At 41.6% G+C, this 24,502-nt stretch overlaps 2 protein-coding genes across 7 annotated transcripts in view; one reads left to right on the top strand and one right to left on the bottom strand.

The window, feature by feature from the left end:
• The first annotated feature begins 280 nt into the window (after positions 1-280).
• On the top strand, positions 281-16,333 carry GCSAM (germinal center associated signaling and motility). 6 transcript variants are annotated; one of them, XM_054482322.2, is made up of 6 exons: positions 281-4,077; positions 6,637-6,711; positions 9,086-9,130; positions 10,121-10,167; positions 11,905-11,933; positions 13,386-16,333. In XM_054482322.2, the coding sequence occupies exons 1-6, from the start codon at positions 4,049-4,051 to the stop codon at positions 13,701-13,703; spliced, it is 543 nt and encodes a 180-aa protein (XP_054338297.1). In that variant the 5' UTR covers positions 281-4,048; the 3' UTR covers positions 13,704-16,333. The 6 variants fall into 6 exon arrangements, with proteins under 6 accessions (XP_054338297.1, XP_054338301.1, XP_054338302.1 ...); XM_054482326.2 differs by having other exon boundaries at positions 281-4,532; positions 6,643-6,711; XM_054482327.2 differs by having other exon boundaries at positions 281-4,532.
• Positions 16,334-18,947: 2,614 nt separating this feature from the next.
• The window catches only part of C2H3orf52 (chromosome 2 C3orf52 homolog), a 32,025-nt gene continuing 26,470 nt past the window's right edge, over positions 18,948-24,502 (bottom strand). The window contains exons 5-6 of the mRNA XM_054482321.2: positions 24,072-24,253; positions 18,948-20,528 (exon numbers count right to left, since the gene is read on the bottom strand). Of these exons, the coding sequence (XP_054338296.1) occupies positions 20,524-20,528; positions 24,072-24,253 (187 nt within the window). The 3' untranslated portion in view covers positions 18,948-20,523. The remainder of the gene's footprint in view (positions 20,529-24,071; positions 24,254-24,502) is intronic.

Genomic DNA, 24,502 nt, shown 5'->3' with positions numbered 1-24,502 from the left:
TAGACAATAGTGGAACTAATTAAGCCACCCATGGAGAAGCATCCAGGCTGTGTCTGCTCAGGCTGCCCCAACCAGGGTCTAGGATCTGTTCATTCATACTGGTGGGAAGTCAACAATAGCCCTACTCACTGGCTAAGCACCCTGTCCATGTGGTCTCTCTTTCACAATGCTAAGACATTCTGGTCCCCTGCTGCTAGCCTCTAGGTAGTGCAAAATGTGCTGAGGCCACTGAGGAGGGGGCACTTTTAGGTTAGATTGATTGTTTTTCTTTTTTTCTGAAGGTAATAGGGAAGAGAGAGGTTAGTTATAATAGTATACCAAGATTCCTTCCAACTCCCGCACATACGTACCTCTTTTTTTCGTACACAAAATGGCAGACCACTGGTTGTCATCCCAGATTTTCCATACACAAGGAAGAAGCATTCGATAATTTGGAACACATACTCCATTTTTTTATTGTAATTATCCAGCCTGGGAAAGGGAATGATTTTGAGAGAAGAGAATAGGAGAAACAGACTAGGGTACCCCTAGGTTTCTTAGATCTATACGCTGTGGAAACCTGATTTTCAATATAAGCTTTGTTAAGAATATTCTTTTTTACTTCAATGCTTCATTTAATTTATTGATGGGAGGGTTTTCCTGAATTTCAAATATTTACAGAATAAGAAAATTTGCCACCCTAACATGTTTCCTACAGTCAATTACATGAAGCATTCATGAAAAAAATTAATGGAGCTACTATTGGGGAAATAGAATTAAAAGCAAAATCTGCTATTTCAGAAAACCTCTCCACAAAAATAGAAGAGAAAGAAAACACTTTTATTTCTGAATAAATATTCAACCAGAATGTAATGCACACGACAGGCAATCCCCTAAAGAGATTACTAAAACAGAAAGAAATCTTCCCCTTTTATATGCCAAGAAGATATCCTCCATTGCACACATTTTCTTAAGACAAACAATGACTACTACTCAAATAAGAGGACTTGACAGCATCACTTGTCACACAGAGTTTATCTGAAATTATTTTTGTAATATATTTGCTAATTGCCCTTAAAAACTAATTTCCCCTCTCTTTTTGATTGGAGGTAGATTTGCAATTTGGAGACAGGTGTCAACTGAAGTTAGACTCCAGAAAATTGTATTCTGGAATACTTGAGCATGGAGACTGCACACGGACATTAGGGTGTGTGCTCTGAGATAAACGAAAGCTACAGTAAGAGAACATAACCAATCCCAAAGATAATTTCAAAGAACAATGACAGCAAAGGTTAGGTGGGAGTAGTATTTGACAATGCTTATTTGATATTGTCTCTCAGAGCTGCAAACTAGATTATACATGTCATTAGCGTCAGATAGCTTTAAAGTTGTGACCTTCCTTTACATGAATTTTCTAGCCAGTTTCCTTTCCTTTGCAAGTGGCAACAAAACATGAAACCCTAGAATGTGTGAATTCAGACATTAGGTAGGTATAAGCAGGCTCTCTGTCCAGGGCTGCTTTCTGTCTTGCAGGGGCTAGTGAGTCTTGCGTGTTTTTATTTTATTCTCACATTTGTGTTTTTTTAGAAAAGTGAATGGTCAGTAATGGCTTATTTTTTATAATAAAATCTTCCATTTTTAATAAGGTGCTCCCGGAAATCCCTCACAGAGCCAAAAGGAAGTTTGGAGAGCAGCTATAAGGATAAGAATGATGTGGGGTGAATCTGGGGTTGCACAGCTAGTACCCCAGTTTCTCTGAAATTGTTTCTTCTAAGCCCACTCCCCATCCTTCTCCTGCCTGTTTTAGATATGACCTTTACATTACTCAAGGACAAGCAATAAAATATTTTGCACTTTGTTTTATTTCTTTCAAGGAACTTCACAAGAGCAGCCCTGCATCTGCTTTTCTTACCATTGAACCCACAGTGCCCAGCACATAGTAGGCACTCGACACATACTTGTTAAAGGAATGAACAAACAGATGAGTGACCAAACAGGAAACAACCATCAAATACAAGGATAATACAAAAATCCATGATTCCTGTCCCGAGATTTCTTTCTTTTTTAACCTTTTTTCTGTTGAGATTCATTTATATGCAGTGAAGTGCACCCTTATTAGTATACAGTTCTGTGAATTATGAGAAATGCATATAGTCATGTGGCCACTAACACAATCAAGAAAAAGAACAACAACAAAAAATTTCCTCCTGTCCTTTGAAAGTCAACACCTCCCCCACCTTTTGCTCCTGGCAACACTAATATATTTTCTGTTCCTGTGGTTTCACCTTATCTTGAATGTCACAGAAGGTAGGCTTTAAGTCTGGTCTCTTTCACTTAGTGTAATGCATTTGAGATTGATCCAAGTTATTGCATGTATTAATAGTCCACTCCTTTTCAGTGATGGTCAGGATTCTGTTGTGTGGATGTAATATAACACAGAGCTTATTAAGCAATTCACTCAATGAAGATCAGTTGGGCTATTTCCAGGGTTTTTTTGGCTATTATGAGTAAAGCACATACAAAAATTTGTACACACAGTCTTAGAGGACATAAGTTTCACTTGGCTAAATGCCTAGGAGTGAAATTGCAGTAACCCTATGTTCAATTTTATAAGAAATTGCCATATTTCCGAGATGGGAGGGTTCCCTTGACCCCTTCTCGGGACTTGTGACAGGGGTGTGGCCTACTTACTTGGCCACCACCATGCTCAAACTCTCTGTGGGAGCGGGAGCACGCAGGCAAGCAGGTGCCAGGGCTTTGATGAGCACTTTTGGCCTCCAGCCCAACAGCAGCATCTAGGGATGTGTTACAGTTCATGCTCTTTTAGCAGTTGCCATCCGTGGACAGCTAAGTGTTAACCCACTCAATGGAGAGTCAGGGTGACAGCCTTTTACACCCTGCCCTCTTGGTACCCAGGTTCTTGTTCAGCATCCAGGAAGAATCAGCTTGCATGAATGGTTTGAAAGGTGATAAATGCGGACAATTTTATTAAATGGTGGAAGTGGCTCTCAGTGGAAGGGGAGCTGGAAAAGGGATGGTGCAGGAAGAAGGTGACCTTTCCCTGAAGCCTGCTGTCTCTGGCTGGGCTCCTCCCTGAAGTCACGCCACCTGAAGTTAAGCCACATCTCTCACACTCAGTTGCTTCTTCTCTTGATGTTCAGCCACTTGTCTGTCTGCCAGCTGAGGTCTGGGGTTTATATTAGCATGGGATAGGGGGGCTGGACAGGCTAAAGAATAACATTTGGGCAGGATAACAGGGATAACTGTTCTCATTTAGGGCTGTGGTTTCAAGGCTTGAGGGTGGGACCTTTGCCAGTGAACCACCCTCTTCTACCCAGTAAAGCCCTGCCTTCTTTCCTTATCACTTCTTTCCAAAAAGGCTGTCATTTTGCATTCTCATCAGCAATGCATGAGACTTCCAGTTTCTCTGCATACCTTGCCATACTTGATATTGTCAGGGTTTTATAGCCATTGTAATAAATGTGTAAAAGTGTTCCATTGTGGACTTGATTTACACTTCCCTAATGACTACAATGTTTAGCATCTTTTAATGTTCATCTGTATAGTTCCTTTGGTGAAATGTCTGTTCAAATATTTTGCCCATTTTGTTATTGGGTGTTTGTTTTCAGATTTGAGAGTTGTTGATACTATATTTTCTACAGGTCTGTGGCGTGACTGTTTTAACCTCCTTCTGACTTTTCTAAGAAAACAACGTGATTTATAAACGTAAATATAAGCAGTGGAAAAACTCCCATGGCCCATCTGTAATTTCAGACCTGGGATTCCCCAGAGGTTCGAAGGTCTCATTGACGGGTAGTTGCTGGTTATGGCCAACAGCCAGGTTGATTCAGGCACTGACATGTTAGGACATTCTGCACGTGCATGCCTCTAACACTCCTCCCCCAGCCTCTTCCTCCCCTCTGCAGACACCCTTCTCGTTTCTGCTGTCTCTGCACGGGTGGCCAGAGCCACACAGCCCTTTCTTTAAGTCAGGAGTTGCCCTTTCAGAGCACAAGGCAAGAAGGAAGTGGTAAAGGGACAGAGGGGAAGACCTGAGAGGACTGAGAGGATGGGAAACTCTCTGCTGAGAGAAAACAGGTAAGTCTAGACTCCTTGTGGGAGAGCAGAGGAGATGGGACAGGGCAATACAGCAACGAAGAGAAAAAGAAAGCTAGTATACAGTTAGCACACTAAGTTGGGGTAGAAAGTAGTTGGGTAAGGAAACTGCCAAGCCTTCAGTGCCTACTCTGTGCCAGATACCACATTAAATTTCCCATAGGTTTTGCCTTCTCCCAAGAATCATGGTGAGCAGCTGATGGAGAATAGCTGAAAGGTGGAAAGACTTTACCAAGGAAGGTCTATATAATAGGTTACCACCTAAGAAATGAAACAACTTTCTGAAAGCCCGGGAAGGAGATGCTCTCCTGAGCTCCTCATGCTCCACAAGGAGGTCAAAATCACCACCCTCTTTCAGCCACTATTTTAAGTTTGAAATAAACAGCAAGCTTCCTGCCACCTTGAGTCTTCCTTTGATGTGCACTCCCTGCAAGCAGGTAAGCAGAGGTCATCTAGATTAAATAGGCAGAGAACTCAGATTTACTTTCTGGACCTCAGCCTCTTTATTTTAAGTAGAAATAATAATACAATATCTACCTTAGAGAGTTCTAGTATGTATTGTGCTAGCATAGTGCCTGACACAAAGTAGCGTTCAAAATTAGAAGATATTTTCTGCTTTCTTTTTTTGACCATCATCTTCCTTAATATCAAAGCTGTGCCACCACAATAGTGCCACCACGGACAAGGTAATCTCTAGGGTATAAAGTGGGGTGATCTAGAGAGAGTAAGCGAGCCAGAGGGGGTCTTCACAGGGTTATGTTTGGAATCCCAGGTCTCACTTCATGCCACTGGAGAGTGGAACACAGGAAAAAATGGTAGCCCACTTTGGACCACTTGCGGAAAAGAGGATTGGTGGTCCTGTGGAATATCTCATGTCCCTTCCTAAGAATCATGTTGTCTGAGACTTCTCTACCCTGGGTCATCACAGCCCCTTGTCAATCTTCTACTCTAGCATTGTTCTAACAATTATATAAATTACTATTTTTATTACTAGATATGAGATGCTCAAATGTAGTGATTGTTTCTTATTTATCTTTGAATTCCTGGTTCCTGGCATTGTTTCTGGCACATCACGTGCACTGAATAAGTGCAAAAAAACTTAAAAAAATTTTTTTTACTTTAAAATTTTGTTTTATGTAAGAAAAAAAACTTTTTCCAAGGTACACATATCTTATGCTATTTGGACTTCTTATGGTTTTTTATTTACTATATTTTAAAGAAAATTCAATTTTAAATCTAGAAAGCTTTTTGGTTTCTGCCATTGCATTCATGCTTAAAATTCTTTGCTCTTCCTAAGATAAGACAAATCAACTCATATAAGTTTTGATTTTGTTATTTTACATTTGGCAACATATATTCAATATATGGTGTCAGATATAAATTTTTTTTCCAAATAGTTGATCAATTTGCCCAATATCTTTATTTCTATGATGATTTAAAAGGTCTCCCTTGAACCAAGTGCAGTGGCATGCACCTGTAGTCCCAGCTACTCAGGAGGCTGAGGCAGGAGGATTGCTTGAGTCCAGGAGTTTGAGGGCAGCCTGAGCAACATAGCAAGATCCAGTCTTAAAAATAAATTCATTAAAACAATTAAATAAAATGTTTCCCTTAACGTATTCAAAAGTCTTGTATATATTGGTATCTAATTTTCATTGTCACCCCAACACCCAGTTATCATCTAATCAGCATACCCCCACAACCATGTCTCTCCAGATCAAATAAACTAAGAAGCTGGGGAAATTTTGCACAGGATAGAATGGCACCCATCCCTTCATGAGAGGAGCTCAGTCTCAGAGGAAGGGACCTGCCAGTAGCAAACCCAGCTTTTCCCCCTTAGTGGTTGTGGATCTTCAGACCAGTTACCTAGCATTTTGGGCCTCAGTTTCTTCATTAGTATAAAAAAAAAATGATAATATCTATCTTATGGATTTATTCTGGGATTAAATGAAATATAACACACAAAATGATTGGCATATAGTAAGTAGTATCTAAGTGTTAGTTTCTTTATCCTCATTCTCCCAATTCCCAACAAATGGAAAGACATCTAACCCAAACAATGAACCAATTTATTTTCTTTATTCTATCCTTTTCTTCTTCTGTCCCTTGTTCTGGGCCTCCATGCTTTCTGTGAAAGATGGTGTGATTTACACAAGACAAAGCCAGTACCTTTCCCCATTACTTGTGTATAGCTCCTGGAACTGCACCAAAGAGATGGTAGCTGAGGACCTCAGGCCTCTCTCTGGACACTGATACTCTCAGGGTCATGACGAGGATCCCTGGATATTTGGGAACAGATGATTTAGGATACTTGTTCATGGAGGTTGAAGAACATCAGTGGGCTGTTGCTGTGGCAATGGAGAGCATGTCAGATCAAAGGTAGCTTGCGACATGTGCTTGAGGAAACAGTATTAACGTGTCTGAGGGCAACCAGTCAATTTCAGAGTTACACACGAATAGCAGAAATGAGGAAAGTTGGAAAAATTATGAATAGAAGTGGCAGGCCTGTTTAGGAAATACTTAGCCTGTTTCTGATATGTTGAGTTTCAGGCGGCAGCAGAACACTCAAGAGATGCCTTGGAATGTGAGAATGCAAAGCCCCAAACACAGAACATCCAGGTGAGAGCAAAATCAACCAAACTCCCCCAGCCTTTGCCCAAGAAGAACGAAGTATGTCAAGCCCTGGACTTCACATCCCAGTGAGAGAGGGCCCTGTTAAGACCAGTAGCAGTTGCAATAGTAGCAAATGTGAAGACAGGACAAAAGATAAAATGCTTGAAAACTTTGGAGAGGAGATGTGCTACTTTGCTAGAAGCCTAACGTAACTCCTAGCAACAGGAACTAAGACTCTGTTAGTCCCTGTTATGCCCCGTTATAAAACAAAGGGTCTTATTTCCTGTTGTCCTTTTGTCTATCTCAGGTACTTTTGTGCTCAACCTCCACCCTAGCCATTTTATTTTAAGCTATAGGTGTCTATTTCTGAAGTGACCACATGCCCCATGTTATGACAATTTTTAAAAAGTTTGTGGAGACATCATTGTGATTGCCCTGATGCTGTTAAACAAAGATCACCTCATTAATTCTTTTTGAACAGACCTTTCAAATGTCCAGCCCTAAAGAAATCTCTCTAAGGAAAGGAATAATTAAGATATGGAACTAATGTTCCAGGGTCCAAGAATCCTAAGGGCTGACAAGGTCAGTTTTTCTGTGGCCTGTAAAGTTATCTGTGCTTTTCACATGGTTTCAGGAGGAGATTTTGAAAGAGGAGCAATTAAAAAACAAGCACTGTTGTTATTTTTTAACACCAATGCCCATGTGAGGGGCTGGAGACCAAGAGATTCCTTTCAACAGAGTGCATTTTTTCAGTGCAAGCTGAGAATTACATATTTTCAGGGGTATCATTGGGCACATTTTGAGGCATACAGTTCAAATGACGAAATAAATCAGAAGGGCCATGGCATTATAACAAGGGAGGGGTTGGGTAGACTGGAGAGCCAGAGAGGGCATTGTGAAAGAGACAGATAACTCAAATTCCTGACATGTAGCCTAAGGTTATAGAGATTTGTCTAGCTTGCTTCTTGGAGGCTGTCTGAATCTACCCCAAACCAAAACAACCATGTTGAAATGCAAGAATAAATTGCAGAAAAGTCAAGTAGAAGAAACAGCCTGCTTACAGATCGTTTTTGCCCATATTTAACCTCTTATAACTCCATGTGTAAGCAGTATACACATCCTCTTTTACAGATTTAAAAACTGTGGCCTCAGGAGTTCAGAGAATATCTCTCAAAATCATCCCCCTCCTCTTATCTCATTCATTTCTCCTCAGTGAATGTGGTTTGTTAACTTGGTGTGATTCAGTAGTTTTCTTATGATGTTTCCTTAGCAACAAAGCAGACAAGTAAGCAAACGGCCTGAAGCACACTGAAGGTAACCTAAAGAAGAGGAAGAGCTGCAGCTGTGCCTCTGGGCCCCAAAGGCTTTGATGATGCATAGATCTTAGAGGCTGTCAGAATGCTCAGCCAAGCAGGTGACCACAGCCAAGGTCACGATGCAGTCAGCCTCTCCTCCACTGCTCCTCCTGATGAAACTTCATGGGAAAGCTCACGGGGGGAGACATTTTTGGATGGTGATTTCCAAACGTTTTTACATACTGTAACTGATACACATACTACTTTATAAAGGGCTTTCACATTCAACCATGTAGGTAGTTGACTATGCCTCAAATTCAGAAAGATGTACAGAATGATACTTAGACATTAATGTAAATGTAGGACTGCAGAGAGATTCTAAGCCTTTGTGCTATAAGAGAGAGAAGTCCTGTTATTTAACTATGTCGTTGAAGTCAAGGTGGTAGATTTGCTGACCTCGTGCACCAGGGTTGTTCTGTCCTTGGCTATTCATTCTGTATTCATATCTTCATCAAATATTTTTTGAAAACCCATTTACTGTGTGCCAGATGTTGTGTCATAGACTGGAAATACATACCACGATGAACAAGATCAATATGGTCCCCAGCTTTGTGAAGCTCACGTTCTAGTGTAGAATATAGACAAGTGAGCAAACAATTGCAATATACTGTAAATCGGAGAAATTCAGAGTATAGTAAAATACTGATATTGCCTAACCCATACCTGAAAAAAATGATTTGTAAAATTTCCATACACTTGTACCTTGATTTCCTGCAGATAACACTTACGTGTTCTTCATTACAAGGGAACCAAGGAAATTACCAGAATTGAGAGTGAGGAAACATTTTTCCTTTGCTGGGAACACAGCAGAAAGCTTTTTTCCTGATTAGGAATTTGATAGTATCATCTTCATCCTAGGAAGACAAAGGCATTCTACCATGAGAGATGTGTGCAAGTTATCTAGAATGAAACACACTTGCGGGGAGAAAAAAAGTTTTCCACAGAAATGGCAAAAGGAAAGGAGTCACCTTAAGAAAGCTGCAGAAATCAATCTTATGATTTGCCATCTCTCTTGGGTATTTTAGATGCTGGGATCACCATATCGCTGAAGGGTGTTTCTGCCTTCCGTGGTGAGTGGACAGTTGCTTTTAGGAGTTATTTCCCTAAGTGTGGTTTCAATGTGGTATTTGCTGTAAGTTACCTGTGACTGTCTGTGGCCACAGCGGAAGCCTGTCACTAGCCCAGATACAATCACCTAAGAGTTAATCAGGGAAGCAATCCTTCCAATTTGATGAGAAACAGGAACAATAGTCTCATGGGTGGCATGCTCTCCTCAAACAGGAAAGCTTCAGAAGCAAAGATGAAACTAGCTACTAACATAGAAAAAAGACAGCTTTTTTCACACTGCAAATCTGAGTCCATGTTCCGAAGCACACATTTCTATCCCTTGCACATGGAACTTATAGTCGGGGTGATAGTATAATTTATCATCCGAACTAAGATACCTTTGAGAGTGAAAGGGATGCTAAAAATAGTTAAAGCTCGCTAAGTGATTGATAATGACCTTAACCAGACTGAGGCAAACCAGGACATACGGTCACCCTCACAGCAGATGTTCTTGTCTACTGAAATGATAGTGGGCTTCCATTATATTTATATTGCATTTTTTCAGGGGGTCTTTTATACAGTGTTCCCTTATGGGAGGTGTGTGTTTATTTGTTTGTTTGTTTTGGAGATCATAGATTAGAATTGAGATTGAAAATAATCCTGGCTCCTTCACTCACATGATAGAAAAGAAATTGATACTTTGTCAGAAAAAAAGTCTCCAAAAAAGTAACCTCTATCACCATATTTCCCCATGTATACATCAATTCCCTATCAGATTTAGAAAAGAAAGAGAGGAGGAGAGAGAGAGAGAGAGAGAAAGAGGCACAAAGGAATATATTTCTACTTGGCATCATCTTTTACTTTTTTTCGTTTTTATTTAACTCATCTATGCTGAAGGAGGTATTATAAAACGTATATAACTTTAACAAAGAGTTAAAAGTTTTGTAGATTTGTGTCATTTCCTTTGAGAGTTTCTGAATATTAAAACAATTTGCTTTGCTTTTCTTTTACAGGAAAAAAATACTCATTTTTGAAAAGGGGCAAGATTCCCAAAACGAAAGTAAGTCATTGATTTCCTATTATTTTCACTTTTGATAAGACTTACATTTCCAAACTGCTTCTTCTCTATGTTCCCAAAGCCCCTTAGGCATATTTCAATTACAATATCTACACATTTTGCTGCACTGTATCCAATTGCATGTCCTTTGTCCTCACTAGATGGTGAGCTCATTGAAGCAGGAATTGGCTCATTAATCTCCAAATTCCTCAGTTAGTGCCTGAGGCCTGGAGGCTGAAGGCAGTAACTGGGGGCAAGAATACAAAAGGTGGAGGAGAAAGGCACTTACAAGAAACTGCAAGAAAGCCAGCCTGGGACAGGGGAGGGGTGGGGCTTCCTGGCCAAGTTAAAGATTTTCATCTTTGTCTTGAGAGCTACAGGAGATACTGGCTTCACACAGGGGGGAGGCGGGGGCAAGCATGATTAGATTTGTATTAAAGATATCACCCAGGTTCCTGTGCAGAAAACAAATTGCAGCAAGGAGCAGGAAGAGCAGATACCAGAAGACCACTTAGGAGGCTGGTGCAGTAGTCTCTGGTGATAGTACAGCATTGAAGTTAAGGAGAAAGAATTCTAGAAGGAGAGTGTGGTGAATTGTATCACACCTAAAAATAAAAATAAGAAAGTGTAGGCCTGAGGACAAGGCATTGTGTTTCTGAAGAAGAAAAATGGAAGAATTTTGACTTTTCCTCCCTTAGTTTAAGGAGGAGAACCTAATTCATTTAAACAGAATCTTAAAATCTAGCCCTGCAAGATGTGTAAATGAATAATACAGCCTCCCACCCTAGCCACTTCACTCCTGGAGTGGTGGGTCCCAGGGAACCTCAATTTCCATCAGGGCAAAACATAATAGAAATAAGACCAGATGCTAAAACTCTATGCTGAAGATGCTTTTCTTATAATGATAATCAGGGAAGTTTTAGATGCCTATAGGAGCTTATGGAGATGTGGAAATCCAGGATGTGAGGACCGAGAGAATGTCGATCCATATACCATATGGTAGCTTCCTCTGTAGGCTTTCATGTGAGGGCACATGTTTGTTTATGGAACTGGTGTGTTTGCAAGAGGGTAGCAAGGGTGTCAGTTTGCGTCTTTGCTGAATGGCCAGAGCCATTTGGTTTTAACTAGGCTTTGAAAAATCGCCTTGCTCATTTGTTATCTGCCAGCAGGTATAGGAATGGGAATGTTTAGCTTAAGAGTTTCCCGCTCTGCAAAACTCCTTGAACACCAATTATCACACCACCACCATCCTGTCACCTAGAGTAGAAACGACGGCCCTCCGCTCCACAATGTGGATCTCTCACAGCCCCTTGTCTGTCTTCTGGGCTAGCTTGTGAGCCTTTTGAGGACAGGGACTGTTTCTGATTCTTCTTTGTCTCCCCAGTGCCTGGTGCAGAGGCACTGAATTTGTGTAAGGAACAAAAATCAATTTTGTGTAAGGAAGGAGAGGGGGCTAGGTAAGGAGGGAAAGAGAGCTGGAGGGAGAAATCGTGATTTCCTTTCCAAAGACTAACCAAATGTGTCTCCCTCCTCTCACCTCTCAGACTGAGCACAGCTCTAGCTGTGACTTGTTTAGATGTCCTGTCACTCCCCAGGGATGGGCTGTAGATCAGAATAGCCTGAGAAGAGCTACCCCAGCTGTTTCTTGGCTTTTTAGTTATTTATATTCCAGCCTCCCCTGCTCCTCCCCTCAAATCTCCCCATAACCTGAAATTCATTGAGTGTATTTTCTTTCTCCAGATGAAGGAATGTCATCTACTCCCACCCAGGTAATAAGAACATCTCTAAGCTATTTTTTGAGATGATGATAGAAGTACAGACACCCTAAATGGCAGGAGAAGTTGGCCTCTGAGGTCCCTTCTGACCCTTACATGGAGAAAGACTTTAGATGTCAGTGCTTTGAACTCGGGTGGCATGTGCAGGGCCAGGTGGCAGAAGCAGCAGCCACTTCTGCTGTATAACTTATTGAAAGGAACTTAAATTTACTGACCACTTCATTTATGACAGACAACATGCTGAGTGCTTTACACACATCAACTCATGTAGCTAAAACGACAACCCTTGAATATTGCTACTATAATCCATCCCATCCCCCCATTTTATAGATGAGAAAACTGAGAGATTAAGTGATAATTCCCCAAAGCCAAATAGCTAAAAGGGGGCGGAACCAGGATTCAAAACTAAGTCTCACTTCACAATCCATGCTTTTCCCCCGTACTTTGCTGCTTTGCTTTTTATCTCCTGATATCCCATCATAAGTGAAACCTTCCCTTGAGTTGTTTCCCTATTTAATAATGTAAATATCTCTAGAGGGTAATTAAATATCATAACCAAAACACATTAAGATATCAGAAGATTATTTATTTATTTATTTATTTATTTTTTGGAGACAGAGTTTTGCTCTTGTCACCCAGGCTGGAGTGCAATGGCACGATCTCAGCTCACTGCAACCTCTACCTCCTGGATTCAAGCAATTCTCAGCCTCAGCCTCCCCAGTAGCTGGGATTACAGGTGTGTGCCACCATACCTGGCTAATTTTTGTATTTTCAGTGGAAATGGGGTTTCACCATGTTGGCCAGGCTGGTCTCGAACTCCTGACCTCAGGTGATCCACCCACCTCGACCTCCCAAAGTGCTGGGATTACAGGCGTGAGCCACTGTGCCCAGCCAGATTATTCTTTTTTATTAGAATGGGCTATCCTCAGAGCCCTGAGACTGGGAATTATATGGGTAGTGTCTTAGTCCACTTGTGTTGCTATAAAGGAATATGAAAAGCTGGGTAATTTATAAAGAAAAGAAGTGTATTTGGCTCATGGTTCCTCAGGCGGTACACTCATAACTGCGAGGATGGCACCAAGCCATTCATGAGAAATCTGCTCCCATAACCAAAACACCTCTCACTAGGCACCACCTCCAACAATGGGAACCAAATTTCAACATTAGATTTGCAGGGGACGAATATCCAAACTATATCAGGTGGTCAGAGGTCATTCTGGAACAAGGGGCAGAGAGGATGCACCTGAGCAGGCTCCAGACCTTAAGCACTCTTGCTGCAAGCCTAGTGGTTGGGGTAGAAGCAGCCATTTAGAAAAAAATGGCCAAGAGATGGGGAGGAGGTGGTCATAGAAGACAGACTTGACCAAGGGTCAAGCCTGTGTTGAGACTGAAGTGTAAAGGTCATGGCAAGAGACCAAATCTTGATGATGGTTCTCCTTTGACAAGCAGGACAATGTTGACCAGACCTACTCAGAGGAGCTGTGCTATACGCTCATCAATCATCAGGTTCTCTGTACAAGGCCATCGGGGAACTCTCCTGAAGAGTACTATGAGAATGTTCCCTGCAAAGCTGAGAGACCCAGAGAGTCCTTGGGAGGAACTGAGACTGAGTATTCACTTCTACGTATGCCTTCTACCCCTAGGCATGCCCGATCCCCAGAAGATGAATATGAACTTCTCATGCCTCACAGAATCTCCTCTCACTTTCTGCAACAGCCACATCCACTTATGGCCCCTTCTGAGACTCAGTTTTCCCATTTATAGTGAAGTGGTTGGACTAGCATTTGTTTAGCACCAACAAATAAAAGGTGGGATGTGGAATCTGCCTGACGCAGGGATGGGACACAAAGTCCCTCCAGCTTATCTCCCACAACAACCCATTCCCTGCAGAGCATGGTTTGTATACCACAAGCCCTCTTAGCATGCAAAAGCCAAAATCTAAAGATCAACCATTTATCCTGAACACCACCGTTTGAGAAAGAGGTAGCCATTTTTGGTTCTACATGGTTTGGAGAGTATAGTGGTAGGAGGGGCTCCCTGATTCCCCTAAAGCTATGGACACCACAAGGGGCTCTGCTATTCCGTCTGGGATCTTCTTATAAATTGTTCCCATGATCATTCTCTAAAGTCATAAGGAAGCTTTACTCATCATACTAAGTGTGCCCAAGGGGGAGTTCACTCATTACAGTGACCTTCCAGCTCAGCCCCCACCCCATGGGAGCCTGTGTTGCTCCTCTCACTCCATGTGTCTAAGTCATGCCTTTTACATAGTGTCCTTTGACCTGTTGGCCCCCATGGTCTGGTTAGTTATGTGAGCTGAATCAAGAGGCTCTAGGCCAGATGTTTACATAATTTTAACCTATATGATTTTATTTTTAACTTTGTATTTCTCCCTAGAAATCTTAATAAGACAATTATACCAGCAGACAATGTTAAGAAGAATGATCCTTGGAGATCCTGTAATCCCACTACCCCCTTTTTTGGCTCAGAGAGGATAATTTGCCTAATGATACATTAAAGTTAGTGGCAAAACTTAATTTGGAGCCTGATTTCCTACTGACTTCCAATTTAGTGCTCCCCCAGTATGCTACATAGAAAGCCCTCTGCAATATATTAAATGTATACTAAATGTATATATTTAATAATGTCATGTATAAAATATGAATAAAATGCCCACATAGGAAATTAACACATATATACCTTATCTGATAAGCACTCCTCTGTGTGTCCTGATTGGTTACTTTCTCTTATCTTTTCCTTAGTGTTCCTCAAATTATATCTATCCTCTAAACCAGGGATCAGCAAACTATAACCCCCAGGCCAAATCTAGCCCACTCCCTGTTTTTATAGATAAAGATTTATTGGAACACAGCCACACTCATTTGTTTACCTACTATCTATGATTGTTCAACCATGGGAGAGTTAAGTAATTGTGACATGCACCATAGGCCCTTAAGAGCCAAAATAAATATACTTTGGCACTTTTTGGAAAAAAAAATTTGCAGACACCTGCCCGAAATGATTACAGTTTGAGAGAAACTTAACAGAAATGTGTTTGGTTACTGATCCATAAGAGCAGGCACCAATAAAATGGCATAAAAATATTAAATCACAAATTGGATAAGTGAGACCAAGGCAATTTAGCAAATTCTACTATTTCTGTATTCACACCTGTGTCTTCCACTTGCTGTTTTATTTAACTCACGGCTACTGTGCTAATTTTAGGGATACTAAAATAGTTTGTTTTAAAAGAGGTTTGTTTAAGAAAGCAGTAGGTACATTCTGTTTACTAGACAGGCCCTTGGACCAGCTAAGGGACAGGGAACCTGATACATTATGTTTAGTTACTGTTTTCTTCTCAAAGTTAACCAAAGCTAAATAACTTTGCTATTTAAAATGTGCTGACTCCCAAATGAGGAGAAATGCAGAGGCTTGAGCTTGGATGTGTCACAGGTTTGTTGAGCCTTCAGCCAGGTGATGGTCTTCAGCTAAAAAGCCAGCTGCATCTTGGTATCTCTTCCTCTGCTAACTTCCTACTTTTAGCAAAATTCTTTCACATGGAACTCTAGCTGATCCTTGGCCAGGATCAGATCCTCAAAAGGAGGTATTCGGTTAGCAGTGGATATTGTACAAGATGTAACATGGCTTAGAGGAAAGAGTGTAGACCCCAGAGATAGATCATCAATCATTCAAATCCTGGTTCTCTCTCTTCCTCCATCTGTGACTTTGAACATGCTACTTGGAGGCTTAGCTTCTTCACCATCAACAGGAGGATTACATCTAATGCAGGCAATCATCTATTACAGATGCCAAATAAATGATATCAAAGAGCGTAGAGAAACAAAAATCTTTTATGATGTATGGAAAAAAACCATGCGGATACAGCTGGCTATTCAGGGTCACCCAGCAGTCCTCCAGCAAGGTAGAAACACCAGATCAATGAGTTTATGCTAGAATTTTTCACATGGCTACTGGACCATTGTGGAAGTAGACTGGTTGAAATATTCTTAGTATGACATAGTAAGTTATATTTGTTTGAACCTTATCCTGTGAAAGCATTATCTGTCCCAAACAGTATATGCCTTTTATCAGGGACACATTAAATATAAATGTTTAACCAAAGAAAGTTGTTCTTATAATATAATTATAACAGGGATTTATAAGAGGGAATTATAAGAGGGATTATGAAAGGGAATTACTTTTGAGCAAGGGGAGCCATTTGGGAGGGCTTCAAGATACCCAATATGATATATACAATTATGATTGCTCAGTCAAAAATAATATTAAGAACAAAAAAAGAGTTAAAAAATTCTGATATGAGTGTAATATACTTAATGTGTAGGATGTCTCAAATTTCCAGTAAATAAATTTTAATGTCCCTAAATACCCACTATGTCTATACGTAACACTGATCCTGTTTCCCGTACATTTCAGGATTTCTAATGAAAGCTGTGCACTCCCTTTGCAGAAAATGCACATTCACATACACACACATTTGTATACGATGTGTGCAGGGGTTAGGGAGGCAACCCCTCAGTGAAAGAATCCCTGTCTCTGATAAAGAACCTGAGCCTGAGCAGTTAAATTACTCTCTCAAGCCACAAATATAACCAGAAAACTGCTCCTCCCTCATGCTGGTCTTAAAACTACATAGCCAAAATTCAGAGGCACAATTTATGCAACAACTGCAGACTTTGTGGTTTCCGTTTCACGTACATACTAGCATCTATAAATAATCCCTTATTCTGTGAATAAATTCTTATTTAAAACAGAAGAGAAAAATAGGAAGAGGGCAAAGATAGGGCGGGAAAATCTTTTGACAACAAGTTGAAATGCTAACGTTTTTTAGGACAAACTTGAGTGATAGGTGCTTCGGATAGTCTCAGGGATGGGGAAGGGCATGGACAGAACAGGAAATAGAAGTCTCCAGGATTCCACGAGGGCTCCAGGGAAAAGTAGATTCTGTTTCCATTTATCTCTGTTCTTTCCCAAGCCTATAGCCTCAATTCAGAAAGCCACTTGATCTGAGCGTACCTTGGCTCTGCCAACTGTTAAGTGGACCAGTGTAAATTCCGTCTACTTTCCTACAGAATTCTCTTTTGCAAAGCACTTGGTGAAGCCTTGAGAGGTCCTCATGATCATAGAAAGCCTCCTGCAGTCTGAGGGCCCTCCCTCTCCATTCACCCCTGACCCCTGATCACTTGTGCTCCTTAGGGATTCTCAGATGTCAGCCAAGCCTGAACTGAGCCTGCCTCTGGGGATCCTACCTGGGCTGGAGGCCATTCATAGTATGTGGTTGCCCTGTGGGCTAGGCTTTGCCCTCAACAAGCTGTGGAACTCTGGGCTGGTCCCCCCAGCTCTCCAGAATTTGATTTCCCAACTGTGAGATGAGGGAGGTGCCTTTTGAAGCTGAGTCTGTAATCTCTAGTCACAAAGGAAAGATTCAAGGATGTCTGTGGATAAAGCTGCCAACAATGCAGCAATTGTTGATTCACAATGCAGTGTGAATTAACTTATTTTAAAGCAATGAAAGAGTGATGGGAGAGGAGAAGGAGGACATTGAGAGATTTCTGCCATTTTATCTTAGCATTGATCAGACTCTGAATAGGACAGGATTCATATCCAAAATTCACATGTAAAAGACAAAGGAGAGAATATGTACCTCATCCTAAGAAGACACAAACATGTGTAAAGGAAGGCAAATCTTCTTATTCAAATCCCACCAGTGCTTCAGGATTCAGCTTGAGTCCTACTTCCTACAAAAAAACATCCTCTGATTAAACTATACTGACCACTCTTTCCTCTGACCACCCGCAACCCTACTGTTCCCATTTGTTTGTTTGTTTGTTATGGAGTTTCACTCTTGTCACCCAGGCTGGAGTGAAATGGTGTAATCTCGGCTCACTGCAACCTCTGCCTCCTGGGTTCAAGCGATTCTCCTGCCTCAGCCTCCTGAGTAGCTGGGATTACAGGCGCCTGCCACCACACCTGGCTAATTTTTAGTAGAGATGGGGTTTCACCATGTTGGTCAGGCTGGTCTCGAGCTCCTAACCGCAGGTGATCTGCCTGCCTCAGCCTCCCAAAGTGCTGGGATTACAGGCGTGAGCCACCACGCCCAGACTGCCTTTGTTTTTAACCCCTGGGTATTTTTTTCTGCTGTTTCCTGTTTCATCTGTACTGATCCTGACTCCTTAATAAGACTAACAGCTTCTTTTCTTATTGTTGTCTTCTCCATTAGTATCCCCATAGCCTTCTATAAAACACATCATTTTTTCAAATCTGTAGAACTAAATTAAATTGAAAAGCAAAAAAGAATCAGACACATGGCTGGAATTTTTGTTGGCAGAGGAACAGGAGCAGGTTCTGCTGATATGGCTGTTGCCATTCTATCCATATCTAAAAGACATCCAGAGAAGAGCAGTTTTCTTCTCAAATCTTTCAATTATTGAAACCTCACTATGTACCACGCATTATGCTCATCATGATGTTGTGTGATGACCAGTAGATTTATCTCCTATAGCAGAACAGTGCATTTGCAAGGGCCATTTTTTTTTCAAACACCGCCAAATATGTTAGTCACAAAGGTTAGTTTTTTTCCATACCAATTGGGCAGAAAAGTCAAACCTAGGGAAAGTCCTCTCTATGACTTGCAAATGGTCAAAACCCAAGACAAGGTACTTGCATCTTGGTGCTTTCCAAAGAAGGGAAGAACAAAACCAAATCCTGCCTCCAGACATGAACAGGCTGTTCCTTCAAGTCCAAGCCCTTTCAGATACCAAGTCCTGCCAGAGAGGGCCTCAGAGAAAGAGGAGGGGATGGCCTCTGCCTGCTCTTGCTGGAACAGAGAGGAGAACCCAGGCCGCCCCAGCCAAACTTGGCTTGATCTTATTCACTCAGAAGAGGAAGCTGCCCTAAGGGAAATGAAAAGATTACGTTCAACACCATTTACTGCAAAAAACAAACAAACAAAAACCCAGCCCAAAGCTCAGCCAATGGGAATGCAACAACGAAGATGCAAAAATAATTTATTGTAAATGTTTTTAAATCATTCTCCATTAAAATTTTTCATTATTTTCTACAAAATACAAATACACTAAGGTTCACATCTGATATGTAAAAAATAAAGAAGAAGAGAAATCCACTAGTTTCACTAGTTCAAGGAACAATCACTAAAATGAGACCATGATCTATAGTACATGTATCTTCTAGTTAAATAAGAAAGCAAATTCACATTATCCAGAGTCCTGGATAATAAAGAACTCAAGTCAAATCTAATCTGAGGCAGACACTCTAGCTTGTGCCCGCACACAGCTGCCCTTCACACTAACTTTAACCCAGGGCTGATTTAACTGAGAGATGAGATCTCTCACGATACAGCACAAAACTCTTTCTCCTGGTAAATTTCTTTTCCCAACAAAACAAACAATCGGTTCCCTCACAACAGGCAATTCTGTATCTGTAGACAACCAATACACTCACTAATATTCCTCCTACCCCCCAAATAGCTGGCAAAAGCTTCCAACAGTTTATTTTCAAAGAGTGGTTCTTCCTGTATCACAACCTTCTGTAACAGGATACACAATCATTGCCTGAAGACACTACTGAGTCCTACAGGAAGGTTTGCAACACTGGGCAACAAAAAGCCAATGCATAACATCCAGAGCAGATGTTAAACAGCCTTAATGATTCTCTAATGGAAGTTTATAAAAATATAAATGGAGTGACTATCCAAAGTGATAGTAGTGTGCTCAAAACTCACAGGGACCCATATTTCCAAAAAGGGTGTTCAGGAATCACAGGAACAATGAGGAGCTGCAAAATAATGAAGAAACACATAGCTCCCGTCTGTAACTAGCTATATACATAGATTTCAAAGTAACCTTGGTGGTGTGCCTGAGGCTGGTTGGCTAAGACACTCAGGTACAGGTCATGGAAGCAGACACAGAACCACACTGCTGAGGTCTTCTAAAGTGCCTTTCTTTTCTTCACAGCCTGGCTTAGAGGTAGATCAAATCGAATGGTGGGACGGGAGGAGGGTGATTTCAGTGAATAATTGGCTTAGTCTCCCTAACCTGGCTGCCTGCCTCTCCCTGCTCTACCAGCTCATGCTTATGCCATCCCACCTAAAAGAAGGCAGTGCACCTCTGCACTAAAGAAAAAGTAGCCCAGGTGGGTGGAGTGCTTCAAGAATAGCAGTGAGCCATGATCACACCACCGCACTCCAGCCTAAGCGACAGAACGAGACCCTGTCTCAAAAAACAAAACAAAACAAAACAAAACAAAAACAAACAGAATACTAGTGACCTCCCACAGTGGGACATACCCGCTGACCCTATCGCCCCCACCCTAGCTGGCTTCCTGCCTTTGTCAAGACTGGACCCAGCTGAAGCAGTGCTCGGGAGCTGTTTTACTGGGCTTGGAGCCAGACTGCAGAATCGGGAGAGAAACGAGTCTCCACCCCTCTGGTTGTTGCTGGTGCTTCTGTATTAATCCACAGAATCTTTTCTGCAAAACAGAGTGAATTCCGTTCATCTCCAGGACTTGGTGGAGCACTGCTTTCAGACACAGACCAGCCTCCATCACTTCATTCTAAAAAGAAAACACAGATGAACAAAAGTTACTGATTTTTAAAACCACTATTAAATGCTTATGTTTTTATTTCATTTCATTGAATTTTAGTATAAAATCTTAGATACAATTGCAAGGTTTATACATTCCTAACAGAGGAAATTTAGTCTTCAGTCCACACACACATACACACACACACACACACACACACACACACACCACTCTGAATACATTTCAAAAGGCAAATCACATTTATTGTTTCTTGCTTATTTGTTTGGGTAGGATGCATGAGAAATAATTTTGATGATGTGGTTTTTGGGTGCTGAGGACATTTTAACATCCAGTCCCTTTTCATAATCTAACCATAAACTCTAAAATTTCCGTTTTTAAAACGTGTAAAATATACTGTGAGAAATTCTGATGAGACAAATGGTGTGAACCCTAGGGCACAGGTGCAGCTGCAGATGCAAAGCCCCAAGCAGACACAACACAGGGGGAGCCTGCCGGGGTCTACAGACCAGGAGTCCAGCCTCACCACCACTGACAGAACCGACAAGATTCACTATTCTCCCTACCTGGGGCTTTTTCCTCTTCTCTCTCACAAAAAAATCCTGGTTTTGCCCTTTTTCCCTACTCAGTCTACTAGCTGACTCCTTCCCATGTGAGAACAGTACCAAGCACCTCCTCTGTGTCCGAAATAACTCATGATGCTGACCTATTCTTTGACCTTTGTAAAACAGACTTCCCCCTCCTAGCTCAGGGCCCCACTCATCTAGGAGGTGAAGAAGATCAAAGATAGGGAAGGGTGAGCCATGAGGGACTTAAAAAATTCCTTTATCATTATATTTTAAGGAAAGTTTTTATTTTTATAAGGCATCCAAATATGCATGCAGTCAGGTCAAAATAATCGCCGTATTTCCAAATTAGAGAATGAGAAGTAAACACACACAAATCCCCTCAGGAATCTAAATTACAATCTAATTTTGGATTCTGCTTCTAAAGGGCACATATACAAACCCCAAATGGACCATAGGCTGGCCTCAGAGAAATACTCGGAATCCCTGAAATTGTCTGTACAATTTTGTGTTGTGGGGAGAAGTAGGTACATTTTTTTTTTCCTGGGGAGAAGGTACACAGCTGTCTTCAAATTCTGTAAGGGGCACACAAACCAAACAATTTTAAGAATCTTTGCTCTTTGAAGACTAAGAATATTACCATTGTGGGAAACTAGTTGCCCAGGTAATCACAGGGCGGGGATGGTAATCCCCCAAGCCCACAGCTCATGAGCACGTGGAAACTGGCGTAAGAACTCACTCCATCCCTCTTGGTCCCTCCCAGGGCCCTGGGCCTCTCCCTGACACATCTTCCCTTTCTCTAGAGTTTGCCTCTGAGCTCATCCCCCATCTGCCTGCATGCCGACGATGAGTCCCTCTTCTTCTTTCCTCACTTCCCAACTGCTTCTCTGTGCACCCTTCCCTTTGAGAGGGCAGTGACACTCACATTCTGAAAACATAAAATGGCTCAATTATTGCACATTCATGCTCTGGAAAGTGGGACATGGGGTCACAGAAAACCCCACATTTTCTCAGCACGTCCCATCAGAAGAAATGTCTGAGAGAAAGAATGCAATTTCCAGAAGAGCAGAGACTTTGTTCCACTCACAGCTGCCTTCCCAGCGCCTGCTGGAGCACCAAGCCCTGGGGAAACAGCTGAGTCTCTTTGGCCAAGCTCAGGGTCTTCTGGGAGCCCTCCTCAGGCCTCACAAGCAGCCTACCCTTTATCCTGTACTGTTTGAACCTCTCAGCCTTGGAAGCCTCTTAAACCTTTCCTCAGACCTCTGCCCACCTCCCTGGCCTCCATTCGGAAAGAGCTAGTAACAATTTTTGCAAGGGGCCTAAGAAAATCAAGACCAACCACACCACAGCAGCAGCCCCCACAGGCATCGCAGGCCTCTTTACACAGGAGGAGGCTGAAGGTTTGTGGTTTTTTTTTTTTTATTTTTGAAACAGAGTTTCACTCTTGTCACCCAGGCTGGAGTGCAATGACGCGATCTCGGCTCACCGCAACCTCTGCCTCCCAGGTTCAAGCGATTCTCCTGCCTCAGCCTCCCAAGTAGCTGGGATTACAAGCACCTGCCACCATGCCCAGCTAATTTTTGTATTTTTAGTAGAGATGGGGTTTCGCCATGTTGGCCAGGCTTGTCTCGAACTCCTGACCTCAGGTGATCCAACTGCCTCGGCCTCCCAAAGTGCTGGGATTATAGGTGTGAGCCACCGCGCCCGGCCTTTTTTTTTTTCTCTTTTTAAAATTCCTGTAATTGGGGCACAATCTCTTCACTCCACACACATATAGTGTCTGCTTGACCCACAGTCACACTTTATTCAGGATGCTCTGTGAGGAAGATCTCCATTTATGAGACTTTTCCAGTGAGCTAAAATTTGGCCTTCTGAATGGCATTCTTAAGAACTGTTTTACATAACGTTCTGCCTTCTTAGGCCAACATTACTCTTGCCTCTCATCCTCAAACAGTGTCATCATCATCATAAACACCTTGTCTTGTACTATGCACTAACACTTGTGCTTTTAACCCCCTGTTCCATGCTTTTGATTCTAGACCGTTAATGCACCTGCTGCCAACCACAACTACTTCTAATTTGCCTTTCATTCATTCAACTAGTATTTACTGAGAACCTACTCATGTGGAGAAAGTGATTCTGATGGACTGTGGATGAGAACATAAAATATTCAAGATTGTTTGCATTATGGGCTAAATAAGAGCAAACAAGCCTCCGAGCGAGGTATCAGAAAGTGAGATCAGCAGCAAAGGCCAGAGCTTCACTACAAAGCAATGGAAGGACACTTTGAGGGCTTGAAGCCATTTGGCCTTCTGACCTTCCTTTCTGTCAGGTTTTGTCCCGAGTGTCAAAAGTTCTCAGATTCTAATAAATGGGGTGTTTGTTACATTTATTAAACAACATATCTATTTCCTTGTTCTGTTCTTAATTTTAAAAGTTGACAAGTAAATTTGTCATAATTTTCTAAGGAAAGGAATAAACTTGTCTTTGTATACCCCTCTATTAATTTCTTAATGGTCTCAGTGGCCTTCAACAGAAAAAGAAATAGGTTCCCCATATTGAGATACTCTTTCAGCAATTTAGCTGTATCATTTATTTCCAATTCTTCAATTGTTACTTCTCTTGTGAAACCACAGTATCTCCATAAAGGTTGCTAATCATGTTGTAAAGTAGGATACAGGGCTTAGAATGTGGGTGAACTGCATGAGGAAACATGTAGCAATGTTCATCTTTATAGTTGAATTATCTTTTCCATAATTGCTCCCCAACTACACTGTCTAATTATGGAGGGCACGGACTGTGTAGCCTCCACAGAGAGGGGAACACCACCTCACAGCAACACCATGTGCTGAGGGGATAAGTGAATAAATGAATAGTCTGACACAGTACCAAGTCACCACAGTTGCCAAATTGAACCAAGCCAATTTGACCCCAATCTGGTTCACCTGTTTATTGTCACAACTCTGACTTCTTTACTTGCTCTACTTACCATAGAGCAAGAGGGATGCTGGATCAAGCCCCAGACTCTCACAACCAGGTATATTCTGATCATGGAAATCCTGTAGCAAAATGCCCAGCACCAACTCCTCACTCATCATATACTTCATAAAATTTTCATCATCTGATGGAACCCCAAATTGCAGGTCGTACGTTACTGTGGCATTTTCACCACTGAAAGGCAAACCAGAGACATTAAAACATAAACAGCATCATACTGCAACTCAAGAAATGAATGTAAGCAATAACTTTTTTTTTTTTTAGTTTTGCATGTTCTTCCAGTACAAAATAGCAAAGAATGTTCTGCCCTGGAAGAACATACTGTCCTATAAGAATCCTCTTCCATAGATTCATCACAAAAAGTTGAGGTGATCCTAACCTCCTCCTTCCACCTAGTACTCATCCTCTAGGTATCCACTGGGA

This window comes from Pongo pygmaeus, chromosome 2 (assembly GCF_028885625.2).
Source record: "Pongo pygmaeus isolate AG05252 chromosome 2, NHGRI_mPonPyg2-v2.0_pri, whole genome shotgun sequence".
NCBI classification, from domain to species: domain Eukaryota; kingdom Metazoa; phylum Chordata; class Mammalia; order Primates; family Hominidae; genus Pongo; species Pongo pygmaeus.
Note: the sequence above shows the minus strand (reverse complement) of the source record. Positions and strands in the feature narration are given on the sequence as shown.